We start from the raw sequence: 21,694 nt of genomic DNA on the forward strand, positions 1-21,694 counted from the left end.
TTTTACATAGTACCACACCTACACTTATTTTCTGAAGTACACCCGTAAAGGGGTAACAAACAAAATTTGTGACTGACAATTTCTTAGTAGGGAGAACACTGCATATTATCTTTGATAGAGAGTTATCAACAAATGTAGAAACACCTTCAGCTGTGACCCAGTTAAGTATGTTTGGATCCTTACTGTTGATGTTACATGACTCTTTGCAGACAAGATTTTAAAGTGGTGCAATGAGTGGCGACTTGCTTTAAATGTTTAGAAATGTAAAAATTTTCACTTCAAGAATGAAGATGATTACAATATCATTGAGTCACAGCTGGAACTGATTGACTCATACAAATGCCTGGGTGTAACATAGGTTCAGTCATAGGTGAAGCACGTGGCAGACTTCATTTTATTGGCAGAATATTAGGGAAGCACAACTACCCTACAAAGGAAATTGCTTGTAAAACATTTGTGTGGCCCATCTTAGAATATTTCAGTGACCTCCTGGATGTGCAAATGGAAGATATGGACTTATTGGTATGTGTAATGTTTTCCACTTTCCATTATGTCGCTTGCAGTGAGAGAAATGCTGATACTGTCGGTTGGGCACATTAATTTCTGTAGCAAGCAAATCTAATGTCTTCACTGCATAGAGAATAGATGAACTTAAGAGTTGTGGTCATAGTGTTGGGCTGTCCAGTTTTCTTCGTAATTGGTATGCTGTCCTGGAAACTTAGGCTTAAACACATTAGAAAATGCAAAGTATGTTAATTTAGAGTGTCTGATGTCACTAAGCAGAGATTATTATTATTGTTATTATTATTATTAGACTTGCCACAATTTATTGTCTGTTGTTTTGCTATTGTTCTGTTCCTCCTTGTTTTTGTTATCAGATCTTACAAGTTATTGTTAAAGCAACTGGTGATGCATGTAACTGCTCAATTGTTTCTATGCTGCATTGACTTGAATGGAGAATAATGGTTTCAGAGTGCAGACAGAACCATCACATACACATCTGCAGACTCCTGTCACCTGCAGTGTCCACCATATAGCAATTAGGCAAAAAGCTTTGATCGGTCTGTATGTGAGTGTGGATTACACTGTGGAACAAATTTTCCCTGAAAATTTGTGAATTACTTAAATTTAGGATTTCTGCATTTATTTAGATATAATATCATGGAAAAATAGCTGTTGAATGAAATACTTAGCTCCAGCTTAAGAAATGTGTTCAGTTTTATACCATTAATATAATGCATGGGTAATTCCATGTCAGTCCAATGCACTGCTTGACCCATTCAGATTCCTTTCACATTTTGTGCATTCAGTGCTCCAGATAAATGGATACATGACAGTTGTAAAGAAAGTTACAGGCTGGCTAAGTTTGGAAACTGTGTGAAATGTATGCTCATCTGTCTCAATACAAATGATAACTCTGGTTCCACTCTAGAGACAGTAATGTAACATATACCATTGTAAAACTGAAGAGTAGAGCTCTACTACATTGGCGTGCAATGTGGCAGGATTTTAAGAATTTTCACTTGCAAGATCATTGACCTTGAACTTGAATATCTCAAAACACACCACCTTCAAGCTTTTTGAAAAAGTATATTGCATTGCTCCAGAGTGTTACTATAAATATTGTCATCAGCATCAAATCTGTTGTGATTGACTTGAAAATGTTACTCTTCTGCTTTGAACTGACATGGAATTGCCTGGATACTTATTTGATTAGCAATATACCCAAAACCTTTAATAATAGAAATTTTAAGAAATTCTGGATTCTGAATCCCTGGAGGTGGTGATGAATGTGAAGTCACTCATACTGATAAGATCTGATAAACATTAACTCACCAAATTACTAAATTAAACCAAAAGGAATGTAAGAATTTTCCAGGATTTTTTTCAGTTTCTCATAGAAATTGTTAAACATACACAAGCTATCCAATAATTTATAACGAATACATAAAATACCAGTAGGTACTATTTTATTTAGTAATATGAATACTTTTTACGTTGGCTGTTTCTGACATGACCTATTGAAGAATTTTTGAACAAACTATAAATGAGGTGTGTGTTTCCACTTGGCTCGTCGCTTTTAGGTTGCACTTGGAGCACCCTAGCAACAGTCCAACAGTATTATGCCAGAACAGGAGTTCACTTTTTGCACACCTCATCTCTATGATTGCAATATACTGATGAAATCAATCAAGTCTGTCAAACTGCTCCGCAGTTTTCGGGCAGGAAGTTGATGTAAGCATGGACAAATTGTATTTTCAGAGACGTGTTACAGCCAAGGTTTTCATAATATGACAAGATTTCACCTATAATTTCAATATAATTCTGTGCTCTTATTTACCAACAGGTTTAAACAAACATTTTTGACATGATTCTTCAGCTTCTCCCGGCATATCTATTGATTGAACAGTCCACTGGTGTGCTGCCAATCCATATTGTCCAACAGACTTCACTCGTGAGGGTGCACAGCCGACTTGTATCCCCTCCCACTGCGGGCCGTGCCCTCCACGGTCCACCCTCTATGGTGCATGTCGGCAGTCATGGAGATGCTTGCATTGTTGCCTGTGGTAGTGTCGATACAGTTGCTCTCTCTGGCCTAGTCGTCAGATTGTTGTTTGCTGAGCATCTTCTTAATTAGACCCACTGCTCGATCCCAAGCCTTGCTGAGATTATAGCTGCAGTCCCCAGTCATAAGATTATCTTCAATGCAAATTTCAATGGCTTCTCTAATGACACTGTCCCAGTATTAGAAAGTTTATGCTAAAATCCTGGTGCTTTTGTATTCCATCGCACAATTCTCTGACAAACAATGCTGTGTGTGTGACCACAGACTTGTAGTGGTACATTAGTCGAGTGTGCCACTGGTGTTCTTGGCACTGATGTTCAATAGTGAGTACTGTTCATTGAATATATATCTTGTCGCACTGGCACAGAAAAAATTCACACTGACCAGTGTTTGCAAAGCTGATAGCTGCCACTACTGTGCACAATGGGGTGCTAGAAACACTACTACACAGGGTGCATACCATCTTGGACACAGAGGTCTACCCCAGGAACTGGAACACCTCAAAACTGTTCTGAAAAAACAGATACTCTGAATGGCTGATTAAGTGCACTATTCACCCCACCACTACAGTACAATCTGTAGAGATGGGAGGAACCATGGAGCAAGATGAAGCCACAACGTTTATATCGTACACTGGTGCACTATCAAAAAAAGTCATATGCATATTGAGAAAGCACTGTGTAAGAGTTGCCTTTTTCACACCCAATAAAATGCGGGCATTATTGAGGATGTTAAAGGTGACTTTGATTTGTGGAAGATCAGGTTGTATCAAATTCTGTGCCAGTGTGGCAAGACGTGTATTGGACAAACAGTGCACACAGTCAAAGATCGATGCCAAGAACACCAGCAGCACACTTGACTAATGTACCCTGACAAGTCAATGGTTACTGTCGTTACAGAAGTGATAAAAATTTGCACCCTGGAGACTCTTATCAGTCGGAACTATGGTTGCAACAATAGCAAGGTATGGGAATCAGCAATGAGTCTATGTAAGATGATGCTCAGCAAACACAATGATCTGGTGATACGGGCAGACAGAGCACCTACATCGACGCCACCACAGATGCCGACGCTCATGTCTGTACGACTGCCGATTTGCACCCTTGGGTGCATATTGCAGAGGCAATGGCTTGCAGTGGGAGGAGTGTAAGTCAGCCTCGGGAGCTCAATTTGTCAACCCACCTGATGATGGTGACATGTCTGATCACTGAAATATTGTGCCCATTGGACACTGGAGTAGCAGTACACCCGTGGACTGTTCAATAAACATTTTTTAAAACTGTCCGAAGCAATCTTCGCATTACCATATGATATTTCTTCACCTTGTTTGTCTTTGAAAAGCTCTCAAATCAGTGACAACATTGATACCCTCTTTGACATTTGGTTCACTCAGTCGTGGGAATTTTTCCCTCAAATGCTTGTAGGCTTTGGCATTATTGTTCACTTCTTTAATGAAATTTTCCATGTGACCTAACTTTATGTGTAAAGGATGCAGGATCGAATAGTGGCTCGAGTAAGCTTTCTTCCCACTGAAATGAAGTGAATTTTTTTCTAAACTAATTTGCTTTTGGTGTAGTGAGCCGCAAGAGACTTTAGTGTCTACCAGTTGCATATCTAGTAAAAGTGCAACGGGCTGAAGGTCACCACATATCTGCCATTGAATTTCACTCTACTTGATGACTCCAAGTAAGCATTCCATATTTACATTAGACTCTTCCATCTGAATAAGCATACTGTAACTGAAACAAGCTCATTACAAATCTGGAGAAGTAAATATGTTGGCAATAAATATCGTCTGTTTTCCTTTATAGACAAAAATTTGTGTAAAACAAAAGCCACAACTAGTTTTAATTTTCTTTATGGTATTCATTATCATCATAATGGAACTGATAAGAATTGCCTAATTTCATGTAATTTATATTTTCATCATTACATGGCATTGTTTATTTACTTCTGTGTATAAACGTCGTCACTTACAGAATCTACAGAACTTATTGGATTGGTAGGAAATAGTGATCTTTCATTAGATAACCCCCACATAACAAGAATAACTATTTCTTTACAGTAAGCTAATGCGACACACGTCACTGAAGCGGTGTTGCCTAAAAAGACTTGCAACAGGAGACCAGTCTACCTGTCAGGATGCCCTAGCCACACAAAATGTAATTTTTTTCAACATAAGCTAATAATTTTTGTGATTTTGTACCTGCATATGGTAACTAAAAATTATGATCATCTTATTGCATTAAAATTTTGAAGGCATATTTACTGTGTATATTCTGCAGGACATTGACAGTTATTTGCAACACTATTTCCAAATTCCATTATCTGTTGTCATCTACATGTATCTGTGCTTTCAAAGTAGACCACTTGTCATTCATAAGTGCAGAAAACTCGAAATTTAGTATCCCATTTAGAGAAACATGTCATCACATTCAGAATATAGCTTGTTCAGAACATCATGTAATTAGGTCTCCCTAGTTCTGTATTGGCTAAGTTTGGTAGAAATCAGTCAACTTCGGGCCATGGGCTTTTTGTGTCTGGTTGTTGCCAGCTTAAAAATACAGTATCTGTCTGTGCTAGAGCCATTACAAAGTGGATGTCATGCCGGTCCATACTGAACCAGTAAGCAAATGTGTACTGTGAACACTACATAAGTAAAAGAAGTAAACACATAGTTAAACCCCCCCCCTCCACCCCCTCACACACACACACACACACACACACACACACACACACACACACACACACACACACACACACCCTGCAGTTACGCATTTTGGTAGGCAGAGGTTGCTTCCTCTGCTCTCCCCACACTGCTGAGGACTTAATCAGGACATTGTGAACAGACTGTATGTTTGTTTGTGGCACTGAGTGGCAACATAAATGCTGGTAGTCAGTGAATCACTACAGATATCAACTGTGTAAAACTGTATTTTATTGTAGACTGAGAATTGAGCATCTTGCTCATACCAGAATCAGTTTTCATTTAAGGAGGACTTGATGTAGTTCATTTGTCATTCATTTTCTTCATCAGTAGTGACAGGTGTGAGCAAATGATGTCAGCTTTGTTCAAGAGGCCTCTGCATTGTTTGGCACACTTAATTTTATGGATTACATGTACTTAGTTGTTTGGTTAGGGTTGTTGTGGCTTTCAGTCTGAAGACTCATTTGATGCAGCGCTCCACTGTACTCTATACTGCTTCTTCATCTCTTAATAACTATTGCAACCTACATCTGTGTGAACCTGCTTACTGTATTCATCCCTTGCTCTCCCTGTACAACAACCCCTCACTCTCCCTGTACAACAACCCCTCACTCTCCCTGTACAACAACCCCTCACTCTCCCTGTACAACAACCCCTCACTCTCCCTCCCCTCACTCTCCCTGTACAATAACCCCTCACTCTCCCTGTACAATAACCCCTCACTCTCCCTGTACAATAACCCCTCACTCTCCCTGTACAATAACCCCTCACTCTCCCTGTACAATAACCCCTCACTCTCCTTGTACAATAACCCCTCACTCTCCCTGTACAATAACCCCTCACTCTCCCTGTACAATAACCCCTCACTCTCCCTGTACAATAACCCCTCACTCTCCCTGTACAATAACCCCTCACTCTCCCTGTACAATAACCCCTCACTCTCCCTGTACAATAACCCCTCACTCTCCCTGTACAATAACCCCTCACTCTCCCTGTACAATAACCCCTCACTCTCCCTGTACAATAACCCCTCACTCTCCCTGTACAATAACCCCTCACTCTCCCTGTACAATAACCCCTCACTCTCCCTGTACAATAACCCCTCACTCTCCCTGTACAATAACCCCTCATCGTCCCAAAACACTCCCCCCTCCCCCCCCCCCTCCTCTCTCTCTCTCTCTCTCTCTCTCTCTCTCTCTCTCTCTCTCTCTCTCTCTCTCTCTCTCTCTCTCTCTCTCCCCTCCCCCCCTACCCCTACCTCTCCCTCCTCTGCTCTGCTCCGCTCCATTACCAAATAGACGATTCCTTCCTCTAGACATGTTGTTCCATAAATTTTCTTTTTTCCACAGTGTGCTTCAGTACCACCTAATTAGTTACAGTACTCAGTCTATCTGTTTAATCTTAAGCTTTCTTCTGTAGCATCAGAATTGAAAAGCTCCATTCTCTTCTTATCTGAAGTGCTTTTTACCCACATTTCACTTCCATGCAAAGCTACATTCCAGACAAGTGCCTTCAAAAAAGACTTTGTGAGGTTAACATTTATATTAGACATTAACAAATTCCACTTTTTCAGAAACAGTTTTGTAGCTTTAGGCAGTCTGTATTTTATATCCGCTACACTTTTCCATATGCTCTATTTTTAAAGTCTCATTTCCAACTCTAATTCCCTTAGCATCTCCTAGTTTACTTTTATTGATGTTCATCTTATTACCATTTTCAAAACACTATCCATTCCATTCAGCCTCACTGTGAAGTTCTTTGCTGTCACTGAAAAAAATTAAAATGCCAATGTAAATCCTATAAGTTTATATATCCTCCCACTGAACTTTAATTCTCATTCCAAATTTCTCCTTGGTTTCCTTTGCTGCATGCTCAGTGTACAGATTGACTAAAACTGAGTATAGGTGACACCTCAGTCTCACTCATTCTCAATTACTGCTTCCTTTCCAAGTCCTTCTCCTCTTGGAACTGCAGTACAGCGTCTGTACAGGTTGTAAATATCTTTCTGCTTCCTGAATTTTATCCCTGCTACATTTAGAATTTCAGACAATGTATTCCAATAAGCATTGTCAAAAGTTTCCTACAAAACTACAAAAGCTGTTAAATGAAGGTTTTCCCTTGTTCAATCTGTCTTCTAAGTCACAGGGTCAGTAATAATGGCAACGGGTATTCCTACATTTCTCCAGAATTCAAACTGATTTTCGATAAGGTTGGCTTGTATCCATTCTTCTGTAAATAATTCGTGTTGGTATTTTGCAACCGTGGCTTATCAAGCTTGTAGTTTGATAATATTCACACCCGTCAGCACCTGCTGTCTTTGGAATTGGGATTATTGCATTCTTATTGATGTCTGAGGATGTGCCGCACATCTCACATACCTATAGTACATAATTTCTATATTTCTGTCACTTTCTATGGCATTGTTTTTGCATGACAGTAGAATTAATCAGCAAAGCATAAGAGAAGATAAAGTATAATGCTTTTTATGTGCAGCCTGTCACTGGGTCACACACTAGTTTTGAAATCACGAAGCTGAACTGACACTATTTTTTGCACTATTTTTGAAAACACTTTATTTTGTTCTTCGCCAGAACTCTGGAACATCTGATGTAATAGGCACATGTGGGTGCAAAATCTGAAAGTATTTTCTTTTACACTAAGTTCCTTGTAGTGGCCCTTTTCACAGGAGCTGTATATATACTACAGTAATTTAAAAGACAAATCTCTTTGCATGCTGCACTTTTTTGTAAATATATAATTTATTTGTGATCCTAAACACGTTTCGCTCTAGTAAGGCATCTTCAGTGGGTCCGTGAAATGTTAAATGATATTTTATTTGTTTACACATATAGATTATAGATGTAAAACAGTTAATGGAAGTTTTTATAATAATATAATTTTAAACTGTGGCAGTCTTCTTTTATGTTTGAGTGACATGCTGTTTTTTGTCTAACTACTACAGGGTACCCACAAAATGCAAGTATCTTTGCCATCATGCTCAGACAGCTTCAGTTCTTCTTCCAGTTGAGGTAGAGATGATTATATTATCTGTATAAGGAATGCAACGTTAAACCTTACATTCGATAGCCCCCCCAGCCTCACTTAAACAAAGTAATAATAGCAGAGGGCACCAGATTACCTACAGCTGGCTGTACATGCATCATTTGCTGCACATTATTGAAGGGGAGGGGCAGAATGTTGGGTGGTTGTTATGTCTATGGCTTTAGCATTTATGCTCACACAAGTGTAACTCCATTTACTCCTTTTCAGGATTGGGAGGTGCCTGATGGCCACGTTAGCACACAGGAGCCACTAAATGCTGTTAAAGAGGTGAGTATACCTTTACTTTTGCATTATTCTATAATTATATTTTTGTATTTTACTTTTGTTGATGTTAAATCAGATTGGGTGAGGTCGCTTGCAAGTAGTAATGCGTGTAAATTATTAACAGGAAGTTAACCCCACCAAAATTTGTGACTTGGTTTTAGGAAAGGCTTGGCTTTTTGATATATGTGTAGTCTGAAATATCAGGAAAAATAATCAGGTTTAATCCATTTGACAATTACATTTACTAACATTCAATTAATAAAGTGATGACACTTGAGTGTGGACAGATTAATTTCTTAATAAAGAAAAAGGAGTACACCACTAATTTACAACTATAACACCTAATGATGCAGGTTGGCACTTCCCCTTGACTGAAAGAGAGCACAAGGTTCTAGGTCACGTACTTTACATCTGTATCTAATCACAGAAATAATGCAAGAATGTGCTGCTATGCCCAATAGGTCAATGGCCAACCGTTTAACTTCTATCTACTGCAAGGCTGATAGTGCTATGGCCGGAGCAGTGTATATTACCTATTCTGCTCAATGATAAGGTCCCCAGCCGGCTGTTCGCGTCATGTTGTTGTGCCAATCAGGTGCGATGTGTCTGCAACCATAGTGGCACGCGAATGCGACACAATTCCGCGAAATTATCTGGAGTTCCAGGTAAGGTACACAGCTACTCCGCAATTATTCTGTATCGCACAGCACATAGTACTCCGTCCTTATTTGACGGATGCTGAAATGCTTGTGCCACACTTCCACCAAAAACCTAGTGCAGCATGCCACTCCACTGGTGTGGTTGTCCAATTGCAACATTTTAATAAATTTTTCACCAATGAGCACTGCTCCCACTCGACAGTGAATGAATGCACAGGAAACACCGCTTATGTCACGTCAATGTGGCCAATTGTGGTCGCCTGTGGGAGTCGCTGTTCATTTGAAGAACTTTCCAGATGCTCCCTCATCACCAGCGTCTAAATGGATACATTCCACTCCTCCGCCCTACACTCAAAAAATATGTAGTGGGGGATTTTCCGCCTGTCGGGCGGCATCAAAGCCTTGCCACTGTAGGCCGCCCTGGCGGTGCCAACACTCCTGGGGTGCTGGAGGTTGTAGGATTTGACCTTTGGGGTATGGTTTCTCGCTACTCCGAGTACAATCCCGCATGAAACTATATATTAAAAAAAGAAAAAAAGAGACAAAAATTGCACTTAATGCTATGGAGCATATTCTCATAGCTCATCCCTTAGCCGTCTTCTATAGTATAGTGTGATGAACTGCAAATTTGTTCACATCCATGCTGCTATTTGTCATTACTGCCTTAATTAATTATTCAGAAAAGGAAAATGGTGATTTGTGTTGTACACAACCCCTGCTCCCAATCCCTTACCTCATGGCTCATACCCCTGTAATAGACCTAGATGCAAAACCTGTCCCATACATCCTCCCACCACCACTTACTCCAGTCCGGTCACTAACATCACCTATATCATCAGAGGCAGGGCTACCTGTGAAACCAGTCATTTGGTCTACAAGCTAAGCTGCAACTGCTGTGCTGCATTCTATGTAGTAGTGACAACCAACAAGCTGTCTGTCCACATGAGTGGCCACTGACAAACTGTGGCCAAGAAACAAGTGGACCCCCCGTTGCTGGACACGCTGCCAAACATGATATCCTTCATTTCAGTGACTGCTTCACAGCCTGTGCTCTGTGGATCATTCTCACCAACATCAGATTTTCTGAATTGCGCAGGTGGGAACTTTCCCTGCAATACATCCTATGTTCCCATAACCCTCCTGGCCATAACCTTTGTTAGTCACTGTCCTCACCCATCCAGCCCCTTCCCTGTTCCCATTCCAGCACCACAAAGCCATCATTCCACCACCACACCCAGTCTTTTTATTTCTCTTCTTTTCTGCCACGTCCCCCCCCCCCCCTCCCCCCCACACCTCCCAAACACACAATCTCCCCTGCCCTATGTCTAATCTGCAGCACTTCACTCTCCGTCACCCCAACCACACTATCGCTCCCCCTCCCTGCCCCAGCCTCCTCCTTACTCTCACCCAGTCACCACTCCCATCATGCACTGGTGCTACTCAATGTGGCTAAATGTACTGTAAAAGTATTCAGAGTTCCTGGGACATTTAAACTCCATCCACTGTAATATAAAATTCTCAGTGGAATTTGAAAAAGGAGATGTTAAAAGAAGAATGGACAGATCCCTAGGTCACAGTGCATATAGAAAACTTGCTTATACTGACCCCTATTTCCACACTTTAAGTGATCACCATCCATCACAAACAAATTTGATGCTTGATAGCACTTGAACACTTCCAAACATGGAAACCTTTGCCAAATAATTGTGACATCTACCTGAAGTCCAGGCAAACTTGCAGCATCTGAAGAAGACAGCTCTAGTGTAGCAAGTGCCTGCTCCTCTAGTGTCTGAGCTTAATATATTTAAAAGACTATGTGAGTTTGCTAAACTACATTAAATTCATCAAATACAGTATTATCAGTGCAACTACAAAGTCTACCCATGAAGCACATTACATCAGCATTCGGTCAGCAATATAACTCAATCACGCCATGCTCTGCTAACTTAAGATCATTACTGTGGAGCACAGCATTCGTCATTCTGATTAATCTTTCTATGGTATGGTGTGGTATTCAAGAAGCTATTTTTTTAAAGCTGCTGTATGTTTACTAAATTAAATTGCCACACCATCTCCTTTAACGAATTGCCTGCAAAAACTGTTTGTTAGTAAGTAGCCTTCTGATCTAAAGTACATTATTCCACCATTTTGGTATCTTGAGCCAAGCCTCTCCATTCAGTGCCTCCTCCCTGTGTACACCACAATGCTCAATTATTTCCATCTACCATAAGGTTTCCATTCAAAAATTTTCTTTGGCCACCAATAATATGGCATTTTCAACAATATTTCCATACCAGTTTAATGATTTTCATTCAGTTTTATTTATCACTGAGGATGGGCACAAGCCTGAAACCGGCCGTGTGACGAATAAATAATCTTTTATTGTGACTGGTAGCAGAAATTTTTCTACACCCTATAAAGGAATAGTCACGGAGTTCACCAGCATCCACTATGGATAAAATTCAATTATTTCTTTATTTCTGACTGAGAAACCAAATACCAATTTCCGTAGATCTTGAGTCAGAATTGCCTTAATAGTGATATTTTTCAAAAAAGTGCTTCACGCCCTATTGCACCCTCTTAGGGTTGGAATTTTGAAAAATCTCCTTGTAAACAATGCCTATAGTATAAGATCCATGCTTTCTCTAAGTTTCTGTCCTTAGCAGTTTGGGCTGGGCAATGATGTTTCAGTCAGTCAGCACATCAAATGGTGATAGGAGAAAGCAGACATCACATTTAAGGAAATGTGCAAGTTCTCAGTGCCATTGGCTTCTTTTATGGCAGAAGCATTGAAGGGGAAGGAACAGGAATGAAAGAAAGGGACTGGCAAGGTTTAGAAAATGGGAAGACTAAAAGCCGCTCAGAACCGCAGATCAGGGGAGGATTACCAGATGGGATGAGAAGGAAAGAAATCAGAAATGCTTTTCTTGTTGTAGCCAGCCTACATTTTATATTCTCTCTACTTCAACCTGCATTATTTCCGGATCTAATTCCCTCGGGGTCACCCGATAGAATTATAGTGCATTGTATTACTTTTGCTTTACTATCTTGTCTTATGAGGCATTTTTCAAAACTGTTCCAGGCATGTTCACCTTCAGATGATTGTCTCGGGCCTAGAACACTCAATACTGGAAAGACAGAGGATGACGAAGATGAGGAGGCAATGAGTGAGGATGACTTTGTGGTGAGTTGTCTGGCCTGATGTGTTGTTGACTGCCATGTAAAAGTCAAGTAGTGCCATGTAGAATATTAGATTTGTTTGTTGTGAACCGTTAGGCTAAGATAGTCTAGTGGGAAGGAACTTTTAGTAACAAATAGGTGCACCACCCAATGCCATATACTCCTTATATAGAAGTATACACTGTGTTTTAAAAAATAAATTTCCATATTCTTACAGTAGATAGTACCATCTATACTAGAAAGGAAAGGTCCTATAAAGCTATGTCTGGAAATAAATGCTTGTTAAGTATGAGCCATTTTACTTGTTCGTGGAGCAGTCAGTACTCGGTGGTGCAGGCTTTCCCCCTTTTGATGTTCATTGCTCATTTCTTATTGGTTTAGTCTGTCTGTTTGCTTAAAGGGCAGCTTCCAGATTGGCTCTTTTCAATTTGCTTCATACTTGTGTAAGGTTTGAAGCTTATTGCCCAGAAATGTTTTCCAAAGCAGTACTGAAATAACTCAATAAAATCATCTTTAAAGACTAGAAAATTTGTGAATGCTGTTAAGCACAAAACACCTATAATTGATTATCATAATCAGTGGTAGCTCAGTGCATAGTGTATAAGTCTAGAAATTGTGGAGTTCCTGGCTCAAATCTTGCTAGCAAATACTTTTTAACTTTTAAATAAATTCTTCACTCATTACCAAATAGAAATGTTAATTATGAAGTATTAAATAACATTTTTAATAAAAACTAACATGTAATTACATTTAACTACTGGTCTTCTGAAAATAAGTTAAATTTTACACAGACATGCAAAATGCCTTATTCTTAAATGGAAAAAAAACTATTGTATACTTCAACAATACTTTTCAGCCTCTATAAATATAAAAGCTTTTTATTTTCTATCTGATGTTTTCATTTTTTGAACAAAATTGCAATTACTTATTAATACTAGCTTTTTCTTGCAGTTAGTAATTTAAAATAAAAACATAGTTTTATTAAAAAATTATGGTTCAGTGTTTGTTCATAAGTATTTCTACTTAAATTTAAATAAAAGTAAAAAAAATTAAAAATAATAATATTTGAACCACCAACTGTACAGTTATAGTAATTTGCACTATGTGCTTGACTGTTGTTGACTGAATTAACACATCACAAATGTTTTTTACTTAAATTCAGAAATCTTCTAATTTTTAAAGATTTTTTTAGTTTATTTGAGAATTGTGGCATACTACTACAGGAAATTAATGCACTGGCACTGAGCTATAAAGCCTGTAGGTATGAACACAATCAAAGAAAATATGACCATTAGGTCCACTTGTCAGTGCTCTGATTGTAATGCCGTTGTCAGGCAGTGGCACTTACACTTGCCTTCTAAATTAGTGCATTGACATCAGCATAAGATTAATGAAGTGTGAACAGTGTAAACACTGAAATAGAACACTATTATTCAATGTGAGAAATGCCAGACATTGTATTGTGCAATGGTTTGTCTAATTGTGTTAACCAACAGGTGCATTTTGTGTACGTCGGGTGACATTTTCGATACCACATTGTATCTGAAGAAATGTGTGGCAGGTTCTTTGAGTGACTTCCCGACATGTGATCATTTTCAATAAGGATAAGGAATTGCTGTAGTCTCCTCTCAGTTTACACACCAGATTTGGAGGAGCAAATGTTTTGATTAGGAGAAAATGATGCAGAGGCAAGTGTGTGTACAACGCTCTTGCATGGTCAGTTTTGCATGAATGTCCTGTGCAAACTCTCAGGCCTCAAGACCACCACGCCAGGCCACAGTCCACAGTTCACAGCTTGCATTTTATATATGGATGAGAAGAGAATCACTTTCATTGAGATGATAAATTGCCACATTAATCGTGTGTGGGCATCTGCAAATCTTTGAGTGATTGTAGAAGCAAGGTACCAGGTTCACTTTAGTATCAGTGTATGGGGAGGAATTGTTAGTGACAGATACTTTACCAGACAAATTAACAGGTGCTGTTTATTACAGATTTGTGTGTGATCGATTACCTCTGCTGTTGGAGAAGCTGTTATCTTGTGGATAAGTATTAACTTACTGTTTTGCAGCTGAATTTTTGCTACCGGTATTTGTGTTGCAAAACATGTTTCAAATAGTGGTAAATGGCATCTTCACTGGTCTGCAATGGTGATAAAAAAGAGAATTGTTTGCATAACTGTATTTTCTTTCGAGATACGTAGGAAAGGAAGATAATAAAAGACAAATAGGCAGCTTTGAGAGAAGTAGTAATGAAGGCAGAAGATGGTTGACTAGGTATAAAGCCAAGTCGCAGTAGAGATCTCTGGATAACACAGGAGAAAAAGAAATTGGGGAAAGAGAAAAATATAAAGATGCAGCATATGAAACAGGTGAAAGGGATTACACGTGTCTAAAACATGAGATTGACAGAAAGTGCAAGCGATTAAGCAAGAATAGCTAAATGACAGACTGTAAAAATTTACATATCTACGGTAAAGATAGATGCAGCATATAGGAAATTAGAGAGATCTCTGCAGAAAATGGAAGTTCATACAAGGGAAGTGAGGGCAGTATTATAGAAAGAGAAGAAAAAGTAGATGAAGAGGAGATGGGAGATATGGATATTGCAGTAACATTATGATGGAACATTGCAAGACCTAAGTGGAAACAAGACCCCTGGAGTAGACATTCCCTAGTATTATTGAGAACCTTTGAAAGCCCTGCATGACAAAACTATTCCACCTTCTTTGCAACATATACGAGACAGGTGAGAAGTGTGTGATAGTTCAAATTCCAAAGAAGGCAGTGGTTGACAGGTGTGAATATTACCAGACTACCAATCTAAGTTGTGAAATACTGATACAAATTATTTATGGAAGATTGGAAAAACTGGTGGAATCTGACCTCAGGAATGATCAGTTTGGGTTCAAGAGAAGTATAGAAACACACAAATGAGTACTAACCCTAAGACCTATCTTAGAAGATAGATTAAAGAAAGGCAAAGCTATAAAGGGCATCAAATTAAAAAAAGAGACCGATAGAAATAATGTAAGTAAACTGTTTATTATTTCAAGAGTAATCACTATAACTTAATACGAGGGTCATTTTTAAAGTCAGAACTGACAGCTCATTTTGTGCACGCATCGTGTCACATGACAGCCATTCCCAGTCAGCCATTCTTGGCCAGTCTCTCACTATGCTGCCAATACGTTTCACATTTCTGCCAGTGTTAGTTGCATGGTTAAACTGCTTCCTTTGTCACCATGTCAATCAGTAATCCTGCTGATTGTGAAGTGTGCTTGGTTATTCAGTTTTTAAATGCAAAACAAATCCATCCTGCTGAAATTCACTGGCAGCTGATTGAAGTTTATGGCGCTGGTGTAATGAATGGTGGAAATGTGTATAAATGGTGTAGGTGTTTAATGAAGGAAGAAAAATGTTCATAGTGAGGATTGCTCTGGACGGCCCACTGTTATGAATAAAGACTTGACACAAAAAGTTGATGAGGTAGTTCACCAGAACAGACAGCTTCACTATTGACAAACTGCATCAGACATATCAACAAGTTTCAAGATTAGTAGTGTATCACACTGTTACTGACAAATTTCACTACAAACAAATGATGGGTGCCGAAAATGTCAACAGAAGAACACACAACAAAGCGAAGGGAACATTCTTTGTCCACTTTGGAGTGCTGTGACAAGGATGGTGATGCATTCTTGAGTCACATTGCGGCTGATGATCCAACATGAAAAGCAATTGGAAAATGATGACATGTTGAAAGTAACTGGCACTAACTGGTCTCATGGTCAGGTTGCAGAGTTCTTTAATGCTGGGATCCGAAAGCTGGTCCACGACCTGAGAAGTGTTAAAATTTTCAAGGTGATTATGTTAAAAAGTGAAAAATTTGCAAATCGTAGTTTGTGAAACAATTTACATTTGTAAATAAATTTGCTTACTCCATTACAAATCGGTTCTTACATTAAAAATAACCCTTTTACATTTATCCTATTGTGAGACAAGATGGTCAGTGCCTTCGTGAAAACATTTTTGCAGTTGCGTACAGAACCATGAGTGAACCAAGGCATGCATCTCATCATCTGAAGAAGATTGAGGGCCATGAATGTCTTTCTTCAGGACTTCAGAAATATGGAAATTGCATGTGGAGAGATCAGGACTGTGTAAAGGATATCGTGTGTTATGGCTTTCCAGCGGAACTTGTGCAGTGTAGTCAAAACAAGCTGTGAAACATGTGGTCATGCCAGGAAGCCTTTACACATCCTCCACACAGTATTGATATCTCCGCATACATTCCCATATTTTTGGAGCCCTGAAGTAAGACATTGGTGGCCACTGATTTGCTTTGGACAAAGAGGACACCTGGGTACAATCGTGGTTTCCTAGGCAACAAAAAAACATTTTTCCATAAATTCCATCTTGTCTCACAGTGGGATAAATGTATTAACAGTTAAGGTGGTTACTTTAGAAATAATAAAGTTTTCTTGCTTTTTTTCCATCTGTCTTGTTTTCATTTGACTGCCCCTTATACATTTATAGCATTTGTAGATTTTACAGAAAACTTTGGACAATGTTGAGTGGAATACACCCTTTGAAAATTCAGAAGCTGGCATGGATAAAATACAGGGTATGAAAGGTTATTTACAATTTATATAGAGACCAAACAACAGTTATAAGTATCGAAGGACGTGGGAAGGGAAGCGTAGTGGAGAGGGAGCGAGATAGGGTTGCTACCTAACTCCAGTAAAGAAAACCGAGGAGATATTTGGAAAGGGAATTAGAGTTAAGGGAGAAGAATTAAAAACTATGAGATTTGTCACACTCACACTGTAATTCTTTCACATACACCAAAGGACCTGGAAGTAGAGTTGAACAGAATGGATAGTGTGTTGAGAAGAGGTTGTCTGATGAACATCAAAAGTAAGAAAGAGGCAATGGAATGTAGTTGAATTAAATCAGGTGGTGATGAGGGAATTAGATTAAGAAATTAGACATTGATGAGTTTTGGTGTTTGGGCCGCAAAAAACTGACGATGGCAAAAGTAATGAGGAGAAGATATAAAACGGAGACGCCATGCCCAGACAAAATTTTCTGTAAAAGTGGAATTTGTTAATGTCTAAAGTGTTAAGAAGTCTTATCTGAAGTTATTGGTCTGGAGTGCAATATTGCATGAATGTGAAATGTGTATTATAATCAGTTCAAGCAGGAACAGAATAGAAGCTAAATGTGGTGCTACAGAAAAAATATGAAGATTAGATAGGTAGATTGAGTAACTGATGAAGAGCTACTGACTCAAAACGTGGGTAAAAAAAATTTATGACTCTACTTGGCTAAGAACAGGAATCGGTTGATAGGGCACATCATGAGGCATCAAGGAATCGTCACTTTGGTTAATGGAGGGAAGTGTGTTGGGGGGGGGGGGGGGGGGGGTGTAAGAATTGTAGGAGGAGACCAAGGGATAAATACAGAAAGCAGATTGAGAAGGATGTAGGTTGCACTAGTTATTCAGAGATGAAGCAGCTTGCACTGAGTACACAAGTATATATTTGTGTGGATTCTGGGCAGTTAACTAATTCTTTGGCATACCTGGCAAGTTCCTTAGACTTTTCTTGATTCTCTAGATCTAGTAGATCCAATCACCCATTTTCTTTCTTGTAGCAGAGACTTTGTGGTTGATATCCTATGAAGTTCTCACAGAAATTTTATGTGCTGCTTTTTTCAAAGTCTCTCTTCATTTCAACTATCTGCCTGTTTTCGTATTTTCTTTTGCCTTTCTGATTAATTTCACAGTACCTTCCATCACTATCAATAATGTTTTGTAGTTGTTTCCTGTCTTATGGCCAGTCCAATTGTTGTAAGCATACTGTCGAGATTGAAATGCATATTCACATTCTTCATTCCATGAAGGGTGCATTTTCCTTTTCTGTAGAGGAATTGAAGTATGTATAGTTTTTATCAGTTTTCTTATGAGTTATTGCCAATTGTTTGACTGCTTTTTCTCTATTTCTTCCGTAACAAGTGGATAGATTCTACTAATTTCAAATTTGGGGATCTATGTCTTCTTTTTCGTGAACCTCTGAAGCTTTAAATATAGTTGTATTCTTGTCAGTTAATAGTCTATGTTTGCACTGTTTCTGACATGGACGTTCATAATTTCTCTATGGTTTCAATAAGAGACTGCTACGTGGTCAATTTGGAATTTAGCGATGAGTGTGTTCAGTGATCTCCAGGTCACGTGTTTTGATGGTTTCTTTTTGAAGGGTTTTGATACAATTTTAAGGTTGAATATCGTGCATAGTTCAACTAATCTTCGTGCATTTTGGTTGATCCATTTATGTGCTGGGAATTTTCCAGTTGTTTTCCTGTGCTTTCTTTGCCTAGCTGAGCTTTGATATCACTTAGTAAGATTCTGACCTGATTTTGAGGAATTTTAGATATTGTTTCTGGTAACATTTTCCATGCTTTGTCTACCTTTTCAGTATTGGTTCTATTTTCAACATAGATTGGTATGTATTCACTGATTAACGCGTTTTATTTCCATACTTCAGAGTTATTGTCATTAGTCTATTTTACAGGCATTAAGTTTGTTGTGTAGGTGAGTGTGTCTTTCTCGACTGCAAAAGTGGCCCATAAAAGTGGTGTGTTTTTTCAGTATTCAATTACTTTTGAAAAGTCTGTGGTTCCCAAAATCCATTGGCCAGTCAGTCTTGTTTCTTAGAGTGCCAGTATTTACATTTTTTTTCCATTTAGGGTTTGTTCTAGTTAATGCAACAATCCTGCTCATAAGTCTATTTGTATTTAGTGTGCTGAAAAAGATTTTGGTGTTTGTTTGAAGTTGTTTAGTGGATTCTGGACTCACTCTGTGTGTCAGTCCAAATGCTTCAGGATTCAAAGCTCTGGTTGTAGTGTTCTTGGCAGTAGTGGATACGTCACCACTGTTGTAAAAGTCTGTTTGCCGCCACTCCTCATAATACTTGATGATCTCAAGTATGGGATCGAAGTCCAGTTTTTAGAGCTGTATTGTTAGTTCCAGAATAAGAAAACCAGCCATACCTCTGGTGATCAGACACTGACCACTTTGCCACTTGCTATAAGTTGGTCATGAGTGTTTTCGCAGTATGTCTCTTCTGCCTGTAGACTAGTTCACTTCCTCTCTGCTCTTACAAGGCATCACATATATATCACTGTATATTACTGTTGTTCTTGATGATGATGATGATATTATTATTATTATTATTATTATTATTATTATCATTATCATTATAGATGCTCTTAATCCTTGTTTCAGGTGGTCAAGCATGAAGTGGAGTCAGTAGGTAGTGACAGCGAACAAGAAAGGTAATATGCAGTTGTTTGTGTCTTTTCTTTTTCATTTTGTGCATGGGTTGTTTCGGAGCTTCATGTTTGATGAAATGGTCCACCAGAATGTAAGGCTAGACATATACTGATGAGTCAAAACATTATGGCCACTGCCCACTGGGAGGTTGAATGCCTCCTGATGGTGTTGTTTGCATGATGCAGTAAGGAAAGAATGTAAGCAGAAGAGAGATGAATGGGCAGTCATTATAGCAAAGATACAGGTCGCAAATGCGGAAATCCACAGGTATAAGCAGTTTTGACAAAGGGCACAACATTGTTGTGGCATTGCGGCTGGAAACGAGAATCTCTGAAATGGCATAATTGATCATCTGTTGGCAAACTGCTGCTATGAGCACTATGAAAAGTGGTTGAAGGATGTGAAATAACAAGTAGGCCCAATGATATTGGACAACCACATCTATCACAAAACATAGAGGTCGGAGGTTCCCCCACTGTGTAATCCAGGATAGGCAGCAATCTGTGGCAGATCTGACAACAGAGTACAATTCTGTTGCAGGCACAATTCTGTTGCAGGTACAAGTCTGTTGCAGGTGCAAGTGTTTTGGAGCACACTGTTCAAAGGTCATTGTTGGACATGGAGCTTCACATCACATGACCCCTATGTGTTTGTGTGTTGACCCAACAACATTGTCATTTATGATTGCAATGGGCACAGTATCACTGAGTTTCCACCATGGATCAATAGAAATATGTCACCTGTCAAATGAATCGCATTTCTTGTTACACCAGGTCGATAGTTTGGTCCTTAAACGCCGTCATCCAGGCGAATGGCTGCACAAAACATGCACCACACAACAGATACAGGCTGGTGAAGGCAGAATTATGGTATGGGGTACACTAAGCTGGGCTTCCACGAGATCTGTAGTGGTAATTGAAAGTATCATGGCAGCAGTGAACGTTGTGAACATTATTGCAGACCACATGTCTTGCTTCATGCTTGAAATGTGCCCCTGTGGTCATGACATCTTTCAGCAGGGTAACTGTCCGTGTTGCAAGATCAGCATCATGCTACAGTTGTTTGAGGGGCATTGTAGTGAATTCACATTGATGTCTTGGCCAGCAAAAGTTCCTGATCTTTACACACTGGAACACGTATGGGGTGCCAGCTTCTTGTCCATTAACCGCCATCCTGTAATACTGTGGGAATTGCTTGACCTGTGCATAGACATCTGGTGCCACATACTTCTGGAATCATATCAAGGACTTGTAGAATCCCTGCAGTGCAGAATCCCTATTGTACTGTGTTTCAAAGGTGGAACAACACGCTATTATTAAACAGGTGGTCATAACGTTTTGGCTCCTGGAATACTGAATGCTAGAGACCAGTTCCAATAATGTTCACACTCGTGATCTGCTGTGACCTGCTCAGCCGTGTAATCCTGTACCATCGGAAGCATGCAGCATGTCCATTTCAAAATTAGTCACACAAACTTCTGCTAAAACTTTGAATCTTCATGAAGATTCTGAGGAGCAGATATTGGACTCTGCATCTGTTGAAGGTACACAGTTGACACTGTTGTAGAGTGGCCTCACTGTGAGGAGAAACATCATCAGTTCTTTTTGACTATCCGAATTACATTCATGGGAGGATCTAGATCCATTATGTGGCTGGAAAAGGATGAATGCTTCTTTTTCTTGGGTGTCTTGATTCACCATAAAACCAGCAACACCCTGGGACACAGTGCTCCTGCATTTAGTTATACAGATCTTTACCATATAGCAGAAAGTTTTCATCTTCTAGTGCAGACTCCATTACACTTGAACACAGTGCACATTTGATTTGATTACTGGGGAGGGCTGTCTACAGGAAAAACTCGAATACCTCAAAAAAATTCAGTGAAGATAGTGCCCTGTCCACTGTGGAAGATCCACAAGG

At 39.2% G+C, this 21,694-nt stretch overlaps 1 protein-coding gene across 9 annotated transcripts in view; it reads left to right on the plus strand.

The window, feature by feature from the left end:
- Nucleotides 1-21,694, plus strand: part of LOC126425006 (zinc finger protein 271-like) — an 87,104-nt gene that overhangs the window by 38,993 nt on the left and 26,417 nt on the right. For 8 of the 9 annotated variants that reach the window (XR_007576244.1, XR_007576243.1, XM_050087909.1 and 5 more), the window contains 3 exons: nt 8,544-8,602; nt 12,335-12,443; nt 19,727-19,776. Coding sequence is in view for 7 of the 9 variants with exons in the window: in XM_050087909.1 (XP_049943866.1) it covers nt 8,544-8,602; nt 12,335-12,443; nt 19,727-19,776 (218 nt within the window). In the remaining 2 variants the exon portion in view is untranslated. Of the gene's footprint in view, nt 1-8,543; nt 8,604-12,334; nt 12,444-19,726; nt 19,777-21,694 lie in introns of all 9 variants that reach the window. The other variant, XM_050087908.1, reaches the window with a different exon arrangement.

The sequence above is a fragment of the Schistocerca serialis genome, chromosome 10 (genome assembly GCF_023864345.2).
Source record: "Schistocerca serialis cubense isolate TAMUIC-IGC-003099 chromosome 10, iqSchSeri2.2, whole genome shotgun sequence".
NCBI classification, from domain to species: domain Eukaryota; kingdom Metazoa; phylum Arthropoda; class Insecta; order Orthoptera; family Acrididae; genus Schistocerca; species Schistocerca serialis.